General features: G+C 39.6%; 1 protein-coding gene across 2 annotated transcripts in view; it reads left to right on the top strand.

Annotated features, from left to right (window-relative positions):
- Nucleotides 1–3,426: 3,426 nt before the first annotated feature.
- Nucleotides 3,427–17,095, top strand: part of ORC2 (origin recognition complex subunit 2) — a 42,963-nt gene continuing 29,294 nt past the window's right edge. The window contains exons 1-4 of one of the 2 annotated variants that reach the window (XM_002915844.4): nt 3,427–3,700; nt 7,445–7,493; nt 8,676–8,779; nt 9,234–9,377. In XM_002915844.4, coding sequence (XP_002915890.1) covers nt 8,683–8,779; nt 9,234–9,377 — 241 coding nt within the window. In that variant the 5' untranslated portion in view covers nt 3,427–3,700; nt 7,445–7,493; nt 8,676–8,682. The other variant, XM_034654929.1, reaches the window with a different exon arrangement.

Here is a 17,095-nt window from a genome sequence, read left to right as displayed (position 1 = left end):
GTTTAAATGAGGAACCTAAGATGAGAAAACTTGGTTTAAAGTATAATAAAGCAGAGGAAGCTCTCAAAAAACTTAAAAATATTTTATGAGCCCTTCCCCCATCCCTCCCCTGCAAAAAATGTAGCCAGGTAGCTTGGGGAGGAAATCAGAATTTTGTTGGACTTACTTCTAATTATTTTATGATTTAATATTGTTTTGAACAACACAGGAGAGGGTACAAATATGGTCGTTCGTGTTTAGGGTTTCTAAAGGTCTAAATCTGGCCCTGGGTTCTAATCCAAATAAGATGGAAATAGTTCATAGTAACAGCCCTAGTTTTCTTCAAATGTTGCATCAGAAAGGGGTGGGACTCACTTCTAAAACTCACTTAAAGGACCAATCACTTTTGGCACTTTAACAATGTTTAATACACGTTAGGAATGAAAACCTTTTTTATGGCCAGGTCATGCTACCCAATACAAGTTTAAATTCTGAATCATTGTATAATTTAAAAACAATTCAAAAATATTTCTGTTCTCTCCGGGGCGCCTGGGTGGCTCAGTTGTTAGGTGTCTGCCTTCGGCTCAGGGCGTGATCCCGGCGTTGTGGGATCGAGCCCCACATCAGGCTCCTCCGCTGGGAGCCTGCTTCTTCCTCTCCCACTCCCCCTGCTTGTGTTCCCTCTCTCACTGGCTGTCTCTCTCTATCAAATAAATAAATAAATAAATCTTTAAAAAAAAATTTCTATTCTCTCCAATCAATATTCAGTAGGAAATATCCCCATTTCCTCAAAGAAAATCAGAATTTTAAGAAATACAACTATTATAAATAATGGCTTTATGTACACTGTAAAACTTTCAGTATTGAAGATTATATTCTAAGGCTCATTTCCCAGAGTTTGAATTATTATGTGTATATTTTTTAAGGAGTAATCTGCCAAATCTTTCATTACTAATTTGTACCTTATGAGGGCCTCATCCCTGGTATGAGAAAATCCTGGAGGTAAAATAGGATTTCACTACTCTTAAGTGTTTGGATACAAGTAATCACTTTCTCCTGAGCAGGACTGAAATCAAATTGGTATCTTAAAACCTCTAGGTAGAGGGGCGCCTGGGTGGCGCAGTCGTTAAGCGTCTGCCTTCGGCTCAGGGCGTGATCCTGGCGTTCTGGGATGGAGCCCCACATCAGGCTTCTCCACTAGGAGCCTGCTTCTTCCTCTCCCACTCCCCCTGCTTGTGTTCCCTCTCTCGCTGGCTGTCTCTCTCTGTCAAATAAATAAAATCTTAAACAACAACAACAACCTCTAGGTAGAAATTATTTGCTGAGGCATTTGCCACTGCCATTCTAGACCTATCACACCCTTAGCAAGTGTATATTTAATGCATAGCATCTAGGTGATTTCATACTTGACAATAATTTTCATAATCTCTAGCTCAGTGGTTCTCAACCCTAGCTGCACGTTAAAATCATCTGGGAAATTTCTGAAAACCACACTCAGGCCACATTCACGCTCCCTGGGATTAGGATCTAGCATTAGTTTTATCACCTCCCCAGGTAATTTTAATGTGCAGTCAGCACTGGAAACTCTTTAATCCTATAGCAATCTTTTGCATTCATAGCTTAAGCTTTCCTCTTCCACCAGAACCACTGGCTCAAGAATTTTTTTTCCCAGAGAAATATAAAAACAGTAAATGCCAGTATAAGAAAGCGCTTGATCCAGTGTGTGTGTGTGTGTGTGTGTGTGTGTGAGATCCATATCAATGCTACACTCCACCTTTTCTATTCCCTTAGTTCACTGAACACAGTAGGCATCCGTACAACCCCAGTGGCCCCAACCTTAAGCCCCCAACACTTTGAGGTCCTTCTACTTCTTGGCCTGCTTACTTTCTCTTTGCCTTCCATTTCTGTTGCAAAGCTTCATCACTTTGAAGTCTCACTTTATCAGGAGCTTCAGCTCTTACTTCATCAAATGGAGGCCATAATGCTAGAAGGTTTTAATTTCCTGTTTTCTCCCACCACTTCAAAGAACAACTATATCTACAGCTATGCACATCTACTTGCTGCCTGTCTCAGAAGATGAGGTACCTCACTTCATTTCTTATTTTATTCCTAAGGCAGTTTTTTTCTCCCTTTGGCTTTATACACTGATGACCCCTAGGTCTCTATCGATCTCTTCAATGAATTTCAAACTCTTATGTTCACTGTTTGCACGATAATTTGATCTCTTTCAAAGGGATTTCAAAGTCAAGATGCCTCAAGCTAAATTCTTTCCCTCTATCTGTAATCTTTCACAGCACACTGGGGAGCTGATACCCAGACAACCATGCCAGAAACCTGGGACTTATATTTGCCTTCTTCCTTACCTCTATATTGTTTCCAAATCCCACTGACTTTGCCTATTTTTTTTCAAATTCATCCTTTCCCAGTTTTATTACTACAGGTCAAACTTCCGTCTTCATCTCCAGACTGCTTTGATAGCTTCCTAACTAGATCCCTGCCCTCTCAAATTTACCTTCATTAGTGATTAATATAAAACACCTATCAGACCCTGGTTACAATTATTCAATGGTTCCATCATTGAGGATAAATTCTGTTCTTTAGCCTCAGACTTCTCCCATTCCATCTATCATTCTTAACTTTTACTTAAGGTTTAAATTAACACCAAACTGCTTTGTACTACCACACCCAGTCTGTAATACCACACTCTCTTCCTGAAATCCCTTTTCCACCTCTATTTTCTATCATCTGTAGTTGGATAGGCTTTTCCTCTGCTGCCCCTCCTCTGCTTAGCTAAGAGGACGTAAGTGGTCATTGTCCTAGTAGATCTCTGCTAATTCTATCCTTGCACTTAAACCTTATTGTAATGAAATTATCTGATTCTTTCTACCCAACAAGAATCTAAGTTCCTTAATGGTAAGGGACGTATCTGGGCACTATGTTCCTGATACAAACAGGTGCTCAAAGTTAACTGAATAAATTTATCCAAAGAAAAAGACTGAGGGGCGCCTGGGTGGCTCAGTCGATTAAGCATCTGCCTCAGCTCAGGTTATGATCCCGAGTCCTGGGATACAGCCCTGCGCAGGGAGCCTGCTTCTCCCTCTTCCACTCCCCCTGCTTGTGCGATCTGTGTCAAAAAAACCCCCACAAACACAGACTCATTCCCATTACCTTTTCCTCAAAAGGTGTCTAGAGAAACTAATTACGACTTTGAAGATTGCCTCAAGACAGACCTGATACACCACCGCAAATTTACCCCAGGTGTAACCAACACTTCCCTCCCTCTTCCCCGGAAACGGAAAGAGGACAGGAAAGGCCCAGAATTCAGGGTTTAGGGATTCGTTTTCCTCAGGTTTTTTGATGGGCGGGGCCGACAGGCCGAGACCGACTGGCCGGCAGGGATGTCGCTCTCGGCTGACGCCGTTTTCTATTGGCTTTCCTGGACTCCGCCCCCTAGCAGGGCGGGAGATTCGGTGTGCAGCAGGCAGGCTTCCCATCCCCCAGCCGGTCTCCGGGCTCCTCTACTGCTTTGCGACCCTCTCAGCCTGTGCTTAACCGGAATTTGGCCTTTCCTGCTGGGGCCCAAGCCGCCTTCCCTGCGGCGCCCAGTCAGCGGAGTACGGTCCGGCGGGCGCGGGGAGGCCGGAGCGGCGCCTGGCGGAGACCTAGAGGTGGGACAACGAGGCAGCCCGCTTCCCTCTGCCGCTTAGCTCGGGGTTGTGAGGTGAGTCCGGTGGTGCCCAGCCCCGCAGCCGAGCTGGGGCCCGCGTCTCGGAGAGGGCTTCCCCTCGGCGCTCTGGGCTGGGTCGTTGCGCCTCCCTCTTTGCCCTCCCCAGGCTGCCCCCGCCTCCCGCGGGCGCGAGGACCCTCGGCTGGCGGAGCGCGGCCAATTGGTAAGCGGCGTGAGGCACCGGCCAAAGTCCTTAAATCCTTGTTGGCGCGAGAGTCTCCTTCTGGAACACCGTTGGTTGGTCTCTCCAGCAGTGATAGGCCTTCTGTGCAAGGGACGCGTTACCAACGAATCGGTTTCTCGGCTTAAAGAGCCTTGTGCTTGCAAAGAAAAAACTGAAATCTGTAACCAAAGTGTAGAGTGACCTGAGAGGGGCAGGCACAGTGAGGGGCTGAGGCGGAAGGATTTCGTCCCAGAACCGCCACAGGAGTGAGAACCTTGGATGTCATCCCTGCCTGGAAGTCCCAAATGAATCCTGCTCACCGAACAGTCACCCTGGGACAATGCTTGGTTGTAAAATGTGGATGAATCAGGCTCTTCTGGTAGAGCTTTTTAAATTAAAAGGATGTGGATGCATTACTTTTCGCCTTACAACTGAAATCCTAATAAAACCAGTATACCTCCCCTAATTAAGTTGCAATCTGAAGAAATAGCATGGCCCTACACCTTTGTGTATTGGCACTGCAAACAATAAATAGATGTTACTCATTCATCATTTACTGAGCACCTTTTCTGTTAGATGAGATGTAGAGAAATGCAAGGCACCTCATAATGTGGTTAAGTTGAAGGTTAAAAAAGCTGATAGGAAACAAGAAAATTAGCATTTTTTTAAAAGATTTTTTATTTATTTATTCGACAGAGATAGAGACAGCCAGCGAGAGAGGGAACACAAGCAGGGGGAGTGGGAGAGGAAGAAGCAGGCTCATAGCAGAGGAGCCTGATGTGGGGCTCGATCCCACAACGCCAGGATCACTCCCTGAGCGGAAGGCAGACGCTTAACCGCTGTGCCACCCAGGCGCCCCAGAAAATTAGCCTTTTCTTATGCCAAGCATGTGATCTCATTTAGTGGTCACAATTTTGTCCAAAGTCACACAGGTATGAGTGTGGAGTTAAGATCTGAACCCAGGTTTATCTGATATTAAAATTGGTGTTTAACCTTTCTTTTTTAAGGATTATGTTTTTAAAAATTGTACCAATCCTTTATTTGCTCTCAAAGGAGGGTATGTTGCTGTTAATACTCTTTTGGTGCTGCAATATCAACTGCCTGGTTGTTAACTCCTTGAAAGGAATCGCACTTAAAAGTAAGCACCCAGAGACAGTGCCTTGAAGAGTAAATGGTCACTAAAAGTTTGCATTTTATTGTGTGGTTGTCAAGTAGTGTTGTTTTGTGTGTTTTGTTTTCCGGAAATTGTTGGAGAAGGAAGGAAAGGTTTCTTTCAGTGTCTTCGTAGAAGTTTCTTCACTTTCGAGGTTCTGTACTGTCTAATAAGATGCCTTACAATCTAGCAAAAGAAATTTCATATAAATGCATTCAACTACAAACAGGATTAAGTCAGGGTGCCTTTGTCCAGGCAATTTTTATGTAAAATACCATAGGAAAATTGGACAATATTCAGTTGTCTGGAATTCATGTTTTTAAATTTTCCTTGAAAATCTTTCCCTGAAGGAACCACTGAACTTTTGCTCATAAGAATCCTGTAACTGAGCTTTACTCCTTTTTTGCTTTGATTGCCAGTTAGCTCAGAGCCCAAATTCTTTGTATGATGTATTTTCTTTCTTTATATTTTCCTGGATCCAGACTACGGTTAGTATTATAGTCTATTTGTTTTATTGCATTTGCTTATTGTCACTATTTTATATCCTTTGTAGAACATAGCTGTTTATATTTAAAACAATGTAGATTAGACTGAATCTGGCCATGCTTTTAAAAGTATGCTTGATAGGGGCACCTCGGTGGCGCAGTCGTTAAGCGTCTGCCTTCGCTCAGGGCGTGATCCCAGCGTTCTGGGATCGAGCCCCACATCAGGCTCCTCTGCTAAGAGCCTGCTTCTTCCTCTCCCACTCCCCCTGCTTGTGTTCCCTCTTTCGCTGGCTGTCTCTGTCAAATAAATAAATAAAAATCTTTAAAAAAAAAAAAGTATGCTTGATAGAACTAGGCGTGTTTAACTTAATGAACTGGAAACACAGAGGAACTATAGAAATCTTTGGGTGGGGGCGCCTGGGTGGCGCAGCGGTTAAGCGTCTGCCTTCGGCTCAGGGCGTGATCCCGGCGTTGTGGGATCGAGCCCCACATCAGGCTCCTCTGCTAAGAACCTGCTTCTTCCTCTCCCACTCCCCCTGCTTGTGTTCCCTCTCTCGCTGGTTGTCTCTATCTCTGTCAAATAAATAAATAAAATCTTTAAAAAAAAAAAAAAAGAAATCTTTGGGTGTTTGAACTGCCAGATGGGAAAATGATTAGATATATTATGTATAGTATCCAGAGGTCAGAACAAACATTTAGGATAAGGGATTTGGGGTGCCTGTTTGGCTCAGTAGGTTAAGTCTCTGACTCTTGGTTTCGGCTCAGGTCCTGGTCTCTGGATCGTGGGATCCAGCCCCAAGTCCAGTTCTGCACGCATCAGGGAGTCTGCTGGAGATTCTCTCTCTCTCTTAACCCCTCCTGCCTCTCCCCCCATTTTTTGTTTATCTCTCGCTCTTTAAAATAAATAAGTAAACCTTTTTTTTTTTTTTAAGGATAACAAATTTGTATTTAATGGCAGTAGAAATGTGTAATAGGATGATTAGGGACTTTGGAATCAGTCAGACTTGGGTTTTAGCCCTAACACACTTTCTAGTTGTATAAATTTGGATGAATAATTTAATAGTTAACCTCAGTTTACTCATCTGTGTATTGGGGGAATTATATATATTTTAACTACCTCAAAGAATCTGAGGATTTAACGATCTACTGTACATGAAAGTACCTAATAGAGTGCCTGACAAACAGCCCTTCAGAAAAACTTTTATTTTATACAGATATAAAGAAATAATAAGTTTCTTTATTATATACAAATATCATGTAGATGCATTAAACTTTTTCTCTAATTCATCCAAATTCCCCACAGTAGAAAGCAGTATCATGACTAGAAAGATGGCCTAAAAGGATATGTCCTGTTGGCAATAGCCATATAAACTATAGCCATAAATTTATGTTACAAATTATAACATAAGCCTTAATAGAGTTGTTATGAGGGTTAAATGAAAATACATATAGAATATTCAGAACTGTGTCCAGCATATAGTAAGTGCTCAGATGTGGCCTCCTCTCCAGCCACTTGCCCCGAAGTCCAGATCTTCTCAGTCTCTAGTACTTCCTGGCCAAAATACTGATGGTCGTTTTTTCCTTTACTATGCCATCATAATAACTTTGTAAGAGCTGCATTTATCTATTCATCTTGTTTATTTGTTTATTTATTTATTTTTAAAGATCTTATTTATTTAACAGAGAGAGCCAGAGTGAGAGAAGGAACACAAGCAGGGGAAGTGGGAGAGGGAGAAGCAGGCTTCCCGTTGAGCAGGGAGCCCAACGTGGGGCTCGATCCCAGTACTCTGGGATCATGACCTGAGCCAAAGGCAGACGCTTAACAACTGAGCCACCCAGGCACCCCTATTCATCTCGTTTATTAAAACTCATGAACTTCTTTGGTTGCTTTCGTTTCCTATTAGCTGACCATGACCAAGTTCTTTTTACAATTGCAGGTGACTCTACCTGAACTTTCCAGCTGCAGAATGTGTAGTACTTTTAAAGGTAAATGAAAATAAAGACAAGTCATTTAAGTGTGCTAGTTTCAGGGGCACCTGGCTGGCTCAATTGAAAGAGTGTATGACTCTTAATCTCAGGGTCGTGAGTTTGAACCCTATGTTGGGTGTAGAGATTACTTAAATAAATAAAACTTTAAAAAAAAGATGTCATTTTTTTAAAAAAAGCGTGTGGGGGAGGTGCCAGGCTGGCTCAGTTGGTAGAGCATACAACTCTTGGTTGTAAGTTCGACCCCATGTTGGGTATAGAGATTATAAATAAATAAACTTAAAAAAAAAAGCGTGCTAGTTACAAAAGAAAACTTCACAACATTTAGTAAGTTATCCGCGTGCAAATAACTGGCTTACAAGTGACATAGGCCATAGTTCCTATTATTAATAGAAAAAACAAATTAAGATTTATATGAGAGAGAGGAGAGAAAAAATTCATTTTTGGGTTAAACTGATTAGCTGGGAGCCAGTTGGAATCATCATTATTTAGTTTCAGGCCATTAGTATTACAAGTTCTGAAACAAAGTTTTTTCAGAGTAGGGAGAATTGATCCAAGTTTTTGTTTGCCAAATTCTGAAATCTGTTCAGTGAAGAACTGACTGTAAGTATTGGAAAGATGCATGTTTACTGTTTAGTTACCAGGATACCCAGAAAGCCATATTCTAACTGTAAAGTTGTTTAGTAAGCGTGCAATAATAGTAAAGGGAGGTGCTTAAGGATTATTTGATCCAGGTTTGGTATACCCGTGAAATGCATGGACTTGCCTCAATGGAATATTTATTTCTAGTGAATAGATAATAAAATCTACCAAACTATTGTTCTTTGCTTATCTTCCCCTCCTCTAAACTTTCATGTATTAAACACCTCCTTTCTGGTAATGTTACCATTCTGTAGATTGGCTAGGGCTGTCTTTACAGGAAGAATTCTTTCCTATTTTAGTTGTGTTGATTGAATTTGGCTTTTTCCAACTCTCAGACACCACTTCCTGTCTTTCCCATTTTTCAGATAAAGAGTTGATTTACCTATTATCAAAAGCATAATATTAATACATAATTCATAATATATTTTTCATACTTGAGACTTTAGAAAATGTCATATAAATACATGTATTTATTATATGAATGTTTATTTGGTTGTTGAAATGAATTTTTCATCATTTTGAGTGCTTTATTTTGTTTAGGTTGGCAATGATGAGTAAACTGGAATTAAAGGAAGACAAGATGCTGGAAGTTCAGTTTGTGGGAGATGATGATGTTCTTAATCACATTCTGGATAGAGAAGGAGGTACTGAGTGAATATATAATTGAACAGATGCTTATGTGATGGTTATGGATTATCTCACTCTTTAAAATATTTTAACCTTCTATTTTAAAAATAGAGCACAAAGTACTTGATCTAGGAAGACTAAATAAAAACTACTTTTTTAGTTTATTCCATTCAAACTTTTGAAAATTAAAAATAATAAAGTCTTATATGAAATACTTAATGGGGTAAGTGATAACTACCCATTGTAATTAAAACGTGACCCCTGAAATAATAAACTTCTAAGGTTTTTCTTTAAATTATATAAACTGTAGTGAAGAGTGGTACATACTTTCATCAAAGAGAAAACACTGAGTTTTTTTTCCAAATTTTAAGTAATAACAATATAAGTATTACAGTTTATTTACTTATTTAAATGTCATATTTGGAAAGAATTTATACCTGTCATGTTCTAATTCTTTGGATGTTCTTACAGGAGCTAAATTAAAAAAGGAGAGAGCTCAGCTTTTGGTCAACACAAAAAAAATAATAAAAAAGCCAGAATATGATTTGGAAGAAGATGGCCAGGAAGTCTTAAAAGATCAGAACTATGTGGAAGTTTTAGGACGAGATATTCAAGGTATTTTGGTGGTTGGGGTTGGGGAAAGTACACTCAAATTTCTGCTAGTAACTAAAACTGCTTTGCAGGATACATAACAGTAGTCTGGTAGGTTAGGCAGTGGCAAGCTATATTATTATTTTTTTTTATTATAAACTACATATCAACTTTACCATCTTTAACATTATTAAGTGTATGCTTCAGTTGTATTAAATATATACATGGTGCTGTGCTACTATCACCATCCATCTCCAGAACTGTTTTTATCAGGCATGCTACATTATTATATTTCTCATCAGGAAAGCATTTGCTGCAGGTTTTTGTGTATAGTGGGAAAGGTTGGAAGCACTGACTTTCCACTACAGTTTTTTTCTTTAATTTTTTTTTGTTTGTTTTTTTATAAGCAACCAGTTCTGCATCTAATTATTTTTAGATTCTACAGACCAATCTAAAGTTATTTGTTGAGATATTTATATTTTTAACTAATTTGAAATAATTTCATAAAGCAGGTCACTTCATTATTACTTGGTCTTCTTTACAGAAATAATTAGAAAGGGGGCACCTGTGTGGCTCTGTCAGGCATCTGACTCTTGATTTCAGCTTGGGTCATGATTTTAGGGTTCTGGAAGCCCCATGTCGGGCTCCGTGCTAGGTATGGAGCGGCTTGAGATTCTCTCTCTCCCTCCTTCTGCTCCTCTCCCCCGCCTTGCCTCACACACACCCACTCTCTCTCAGAAAGAAAGAAAGAAAAGAAAAGGAAAAGGAAGAGAAAGGAGAGAGAGAGAGAGACAGAGAGACAGAAAATTCCAAGAAGTAATGTTGTTTCAAACTAGGCATGCTGGTGTTGTGTTTTTTTGTTTTTTGTTTGTTTGTTTTTTTTACACCTAAGCCAGATTCCTGCCAGATTATATTTAAAAATTTTTAGGCTTATTATGTTTTAGTTAGGGCTCAAGGAACACAGATTTACTTAACGTGGCTTAAAAAAATAAAGACCAAGGAACAAAATCAGTATTGTTGGGCACTAGGGATATTGGAACTGAGAACACCTTAAAAACCTAGGGACTTTGCTTTTATGGATCTCCTAGTCTCCCTCAGGTCATCTCTGTGCATCCATTCTCTTTCTGTGTTACCTATCTCTCTCATGTATGTGTTTTTTACTCTCATTTGACTTATAAATGACCATCATCACTACTCCTGAACTTTTTGTCACTTCTTGAGTCATAATGCTTCTGGTTTAGTTACTGGTGTTAAATGGCATGATACAAAACAATAACCACTATCCCTCAATAGACTAAGTGGGCATAGTGGATTCTTTTAAAAGTATCCCCAACTAGACAGTTGACATTTTTTAGGGCATATTCTGAATAGAACTTTGGGTTCTTTTTTTTTTTTTTTTTAAGACTTTTATTAATTTATTTGAGAGAGAGCAAGAGCGAGCATGAGCAGGGGGAGGGGCAGAGGGGCAAGCCGACTTCCTGCTTAGTGGGGAGCCCTACGGGTTCTTGATCCCAAGATGCTGAGATCATGACCTGAGCCAAAGTCGGATGCTTAACTGACTGAGCCAGCCAGGTGCCCCAGAACTTGGGATTCTTGATTCCTGTTACAGTAGACCTAAGAAGAGACTGAAAACAATATATTTGTCTTTAAAGTGGTTTTTTGGGGCAACTGGGTGGCTCAGTGAGTTAAGCATCTGCCTTGGGCTCAGGTCATGATTCCAAGGTTCTGGGATTGACCCCACGTCGGGTTCCCTGCTCCGTGGAGAGACTGCTTCTCTCTCTTCCTCTGCTTCTCCCCCTGCTTGTGTGCTCATGCTCTCTCTTTATCTCTGTCTAGTAAATAAATAAAATCTTTGGGGAAAAAAAAGCTTTTTTTTGTTTTTAAGCCTTATTTATTTTTTATTTGAGAGAGAGCATGAACAGGAGGGGCAAAGGGAGGGGGAGAGAGAATCTGAAGCAGACTTCCCACTGAGTTCAGACCGACACAGGTGTCAATCCCATGATCCTGAGATCACATTCTTTTTTTTTTTTTTTAAGATTTTATTTATTTATTTGGAGAGAGCACAAGCAGGGGGAACGGCAGAAAAGGGAGTAGCAGGCTCCTCACTGAGCAAGGAGCCCGATGTGGGGCTCAATCCCAGGACCTTAGGATCGTGACCTGAGTTGAACTTAACCGACTGAACCACCCAGGCATCCCGTGAGATTTTCTGAACCAAAACCAAGAGTAGGGTGCTCAACTGACTGCGCTACCTGGGCACCCCTAATGTATTTCTTTAAAAATTGTTTCTTTTTGTAAAAGTAATACATATCTGTAAGGCACCTGCTGGCTCAGTCAGTAGAACCTGTGACTCTTGATCTTGGGGTTGTAAGTTCAAGTCCCGTGTTCGATGTAGAGACTAGTTTAAAAAAATTAAATCTTAAAAAAAGGGGCGCCTGGGTGGCACAGTGGTTAAGCATCTGCCTTCGGCTCAGGGCGTGATCCCGGCGTTGTGGGATCAAACCCCACATCAGGCTCTTCTGCTATGAACCTGCTTCTTCCTCTCCCACTCCCCCTGCTTGTGTTCCCTCTCTCACTGGCTGTCTCTATCTCTGTCGAATAAATAAATAAAATATTAAAAAAATATATCTTAAAAAAAAAGTAATACATATTTGTAGTAGAAACTCAGTGCTTCCAACCCTTTTCACATAATAGCATTCACAGCAAGTGATATTTGGAAGCACACTGGAATAAATGGAGGAGAATGCTCCAGACCAGAACAAATGCACTAGGGCTTCTGACCCCTATTCCTGCCCTTTCTTCAAGCCCTGACTGGCATCCTCAAAAGCCTGAGAGGATCATTACTCAGCACACCTATAACCTATGCCTTTAATTTTGCACACCTTCTGGGAACCTTTGCCTTAGAGCAGTGTTCCTCAACCTGTTTTTTTACTATCATCCCCTAAAGAGCCTTCTTTTAGACGTTCTCTCCTAATTGCCCCCACCCACGAAATTTTAATACTACATACATGATATATATCTGTTTACATATATGTTTACATATCTGTGGCCATTGGGAAAACCACAGACCGTTCGTAATATCTAAGATATTACACATTCTCCCTCCTCCCACCAAGAGCTACTTTTTAATCCATTAAGAGCAATATATTCCTGTTGAGAATGTATGCTTTGGAGAACATGGAACTATTAACAGTTGGGTGTGTATTTTCTGTGTGTATGTGCATGCACACACACAAGCTTGTGTTGACAGTCTCTGAGTCTAGGAAATGGAGCTATTCATTTGGCTATGGGCATGTACAACAGACGAGCTCATAACTTACGGTTAAGTCTCACAGACATGACTCTTCCTATTTTGATTTGTTTTTTCTTGTTTGCCAAAATGTGGACAGAGAATGGTGTTCCAGTTAGGTGTAGGAAGGAGAGTTTTCTTTTAATGTCTTCTTCAGAGAAGAAATGGTGACATGTATCTATTACAAAAATATGCATTAGTTTTAAGACACAGAATGACATTTGGCAAAGAATCTTTAGGAACAGTTGGAAAACAACCTTTGAGCAAGGACCTCTAAATTCTTTATTGATTAATCCCTTTACTTATTATCAAAGTGTAAGCTGCTGCTTGTAAGCAACACTTATCTTGACATGCCTAGTATAATATGGTCTATTAATCCATCTAGTATGGAGAACAATCATTGCATGGAAGTGCTAGGTGATCTCAGCCTTAAATAGATAGATTTTTCCCAAAGCAATTAGATAGGTGTCCTCAAGAGCAATTTGTCTTGTTGATGTTTCTCTCGAACAATTGGTTTGTTTTTTAGTCTTATGAACAGCGTAATTCTATACTTGATTTTTTATAAGTTGGCTGCTAGAAAATGTGACAAATATGCGGTCCATTCTTTCTTTATTTATTTAAAGATTTTATTTATTTGAGAGAGAGAGAGTGTTCATTCACGAGTCAGGGAAGGAGAGGGAGAAGCAGATTCCCCGCCAAGTAGAGAGCCTGAGGTGAGTCTCCATCCCCAGGACCCTGAGATCATGACCTGAGCTGAAGTCAGCTGCTTAACTGACTGAGCCACTCAGGCACCCCATTTGTAGTATATTTAATTTTGCCTTATTCACAGTTCCATTTTTGAACTTAAGGATTATGTCAGGTTTTTAATTGTGGTTAAATAAAATCTCTTTTTAAAAATAATGAGAGGGGCACCTGGGTGGCTGAGTCATTTAAGTGTCCAACTCTTGGTTTTGGCTTAGGTCATAAGCTCAGGGTTGTGGGATCAAGCACCACATTGGGCTCAGTGTGGAGTCTGCTTGGGATTCTCTCCTTCTCCATTTGTCCCTCCCCTTACTCTCATGTGCTCTCTCTAAAAATAAATCTTTTAAAAAAAAATTATGAGAAAATAAGTAAATAAAACTTGTGGTAAAATATATGTAACATAAAATTTACCATCTTAAAGTGTATAGTTCAGTATTAAGTACATTCACATTGTTTTGCAATTAATCTCCAGAACTCTTTTCATTTTACAAAACGGAAATTCTACCCATTAAAAAACTCCCAGGTCCCTCCTCCCCACAGGCCAACAATCACCATTCTACTTTCTCTCTGAATTGGACTATTTTAGGTACCTCATATAAGTGGAATCATACAGTATTTTTGTGTGTGACAGGCTTATTTCACTTAGTGTGATGTTCTCAAGGTTCATCCATGTTGTGGCATGTGTCAGAATTTCCTTCCTTTTTGAGGCTGTATACTATTGTAGTGTATGTATATACATTTTGTTTATCCATTCATCTGTCAGTAGACATTTGGGTGGCTTCAGCCTTTTGGCTACTGTGAATAATGCTGCTATGAACATGGGTGTACAAGTGTCTTTTTGAGACCCTGATTTGGATTCTTTTGGGTATATTTCCAGAAGTGGAATTGCTGGATCATATGGTAATTCTATTTTTAATTTTTTGAAGAACTGCCTTAATGTTGTCCACAGCAGCTACACCAAATTATATTTCCACCAACAGTGCACAAGCATTCCAGTTTCTCTGTATGCTCAACAACACTTTTTTAAGTTAACTTTTATCACATATTTCTAAAGCATTTAATTTAGTTTACATAGAAACCACTCGGTATCTCTAAATATTTTGTCTCTGTGCCAGACATTTAAGTTACACAAATACAGATTTGCCATAAACATACTCATGCATACATGCAAAGCAGATATATGAGACAGGTAGTGTTGAAGATCACTCAGCTAAGGATGAACCAGTCAGTAAACGTTGTTGGGCCAATAGGGTATCCTTATGAAAAAAAGAAACTGGATCTCTACCTTCCATCATAAACAAGTTAGTTACCTTAATTTAAGATTTACATAAGAAAAGCAAATATAAATGCTTTTACAAGAAAATAGAAGAGAATATGGTTTTGATTATAGAAGAATTTCTTTTAATGTAATCAAAAGAAAGGATTGACATTCAACTAACTAAAATTCGGGGCTTCTCAAGAAGATAAATCACAGGGGCTGCCTGGGTGGCTCAGTCGTTAAGCGTCTGCCTTCAGCTCAGGGCGTGATCCCAGAATCCAGGGATCAAGCCCTGCATCAGGCTTCTCCGCTGGTAGCCTGCTTCTTCCTCTCCCATTCTCTCTGCCTGTGTTCCCTCTCTCGCTGGCTGTTTCTCTCTCTGTCAAATAATAAATAAAATCTTAAAAAAAAAAAAAAAAAAAGAAAAAGAAAAACCACAGATTAGGAGAAAATATTTGCAAAACACATTTGTTAAAGAAATGTTACTCAAGGGATGCTTGGGTAGCTCAGTCAACTAAGCATCTGCCTTCAGCTCAGGTCATGATCTCCGGGTCCTGGGATCAAGCCTTGCATTGTGCTCTCTGCTCAGGGGGGAGTCTGCTTCTCCCTCTCCCTCTGTGATCTTTCTTGCTCTCTCTCAAATAAATAAATAAAATCTTTAAAAGAAAAAAAAATGTTACTCAAAATATACAAAGGCTCTTAAAACTCAACAGTGAGAAAATGAATAACCTGATTTAAAAATGAGCAGAGGAACTGGACATCTCATCAAAGAAGATAAACAGATGGCAAATAAGCATATGAAAATATACTAAAAGCATTATATGTCATTAGGAAATTGCAAATTAAAATGAGATACCACTTACACACCTATTAGAATGGCCCAAATGCAAAACATTGACAGCACCAAACACTGGCAAATCTGTGGAGCAACAGGAATTCTCATTTATTGCTGGTGGGAATGCAAAATGGAACAGCTCTTTAGATGACAGTTTGGCAGTTTCTTACAAACTAAACATATTCTTACCATGTGATCTAGCAATAGTGCTTTTTCATATTCACTCATATGAGTTGAAAACTTACGTCCACTCAAAAACCTGCACAAAGATGTTGTAGAAGCTTTGTTCATAATTGCCATGGCTTGGAAAGCAACCAAAAAGTTAAAAAAGAATAAATAAACAGATATATCCAGTTATTTATGGGATATTATTCAGCACTTAAAATAAAAGCTATCAAGACATGAAAAGACGTGGAGGAAACTTAAATGCTTATTACTAAGTGAAAGAAGCAAATCTGAAAGGCTACTGGCTATGATTCCAACTATATGACATTCTAGGAAAGGCAAAACTACAGAGACAGTAAAGAGATCAATGGTTGCCAGGTGTCAGGGGATAGGAGGTATGACTAGGTAGAGTACAGAGGATTTTTAGGGTTTTGAAACTATTCTGTATTACACTACAGTGGTGGACACATGTCATCATACTTTTGTCAAAGCCTCTAGAATGCCATCAAAAAGAATGTAATCTTGCCATTTGCAACCACATGGGTGGAGCTACAATGTATTATGCTAAGTGAAATAAGTCAGAGAAAGACAAATACCATATGATTTCACTCATGTGGGATTTAAGAAACAAAATGTGAACATAGGGGAAGGGGAAAAAAAAGAGGGAGGCAAATCATAAGAGACTTAACTATAGAGAACAAACTGAGGGTTGCTGGAGGGGAGGTGGGTGGGGAATGGGCTAAATGATGGGTGTTAAGGAAGGCACTTGTTATCAAGAGCACTGGGTATTATATGTAATATATGTAAGTGCTGAGTCACTAAATTCTCACAAATTAGTCACAAATATACAGTCATGAAACTAATATTAACTATATTGGTTAACTGTATGTTAACTAACTAGAATTTAAATAAAAACTTAAAAAAAATAAGCCTATAGAATGTACCACAGCTAAGAGTGAACCTTAATAGAAGCTTTGGACTTGAGATGTTAATGAGGTGTCTGTGTAGGTTCCTGATTGTAACAGTTCTACCACTGTGGTGTGGGATGTTGATAGCTGGAGGAGGCTGTGCATTTGTGAGGGCAGGAGGTATATAGGAAATCTTTGTACCTTCTATTCAAGTTGACTCTGAACATAAAACTGCTTTTAAAACAAAGTCTTTTAAAAAAAAATTTAGTACTTTTCCATCAAATGTCATAAAGAAGTGAGAAGACAAGTCACAGGATAAGGAAGGTATTTCTTCCTTGGAAATAAAGTTGTGAAAAGACATCCAACCTCATGAGCGATTAGGAAAAGGAAAATTAAAACAACTCTCCCCATAAGATTCATTTTACACCCACTCAATTGGCAAAGATTTAGGAGTTTTGATGATGCCATGTATTAGTGCATATATAATGGGGACTTTTAAGCAGTAAGGATAGTGAACACTGACTTTGGAAAACTCTGACACTGTTTCAT

The sequence above is a fragment of the Ailuropoda melanoleuca genome, chromosome 2 (genome assembly GCF_002007445.2).
Source record: "Ailuropoda melanoleuca isolate Jingjing chromosome 2, ASM200744v2, whole genome shotgun sequence".
NCBI lineage: Eukaryota > Metazoa > Chordata > Mammalia > Carnivora > Ursidae > Ailuropoda > Ailuropoda melanoleuca.
This window is presented reverse-complemented; position numbering and strand designations above follow the sequence as displayed.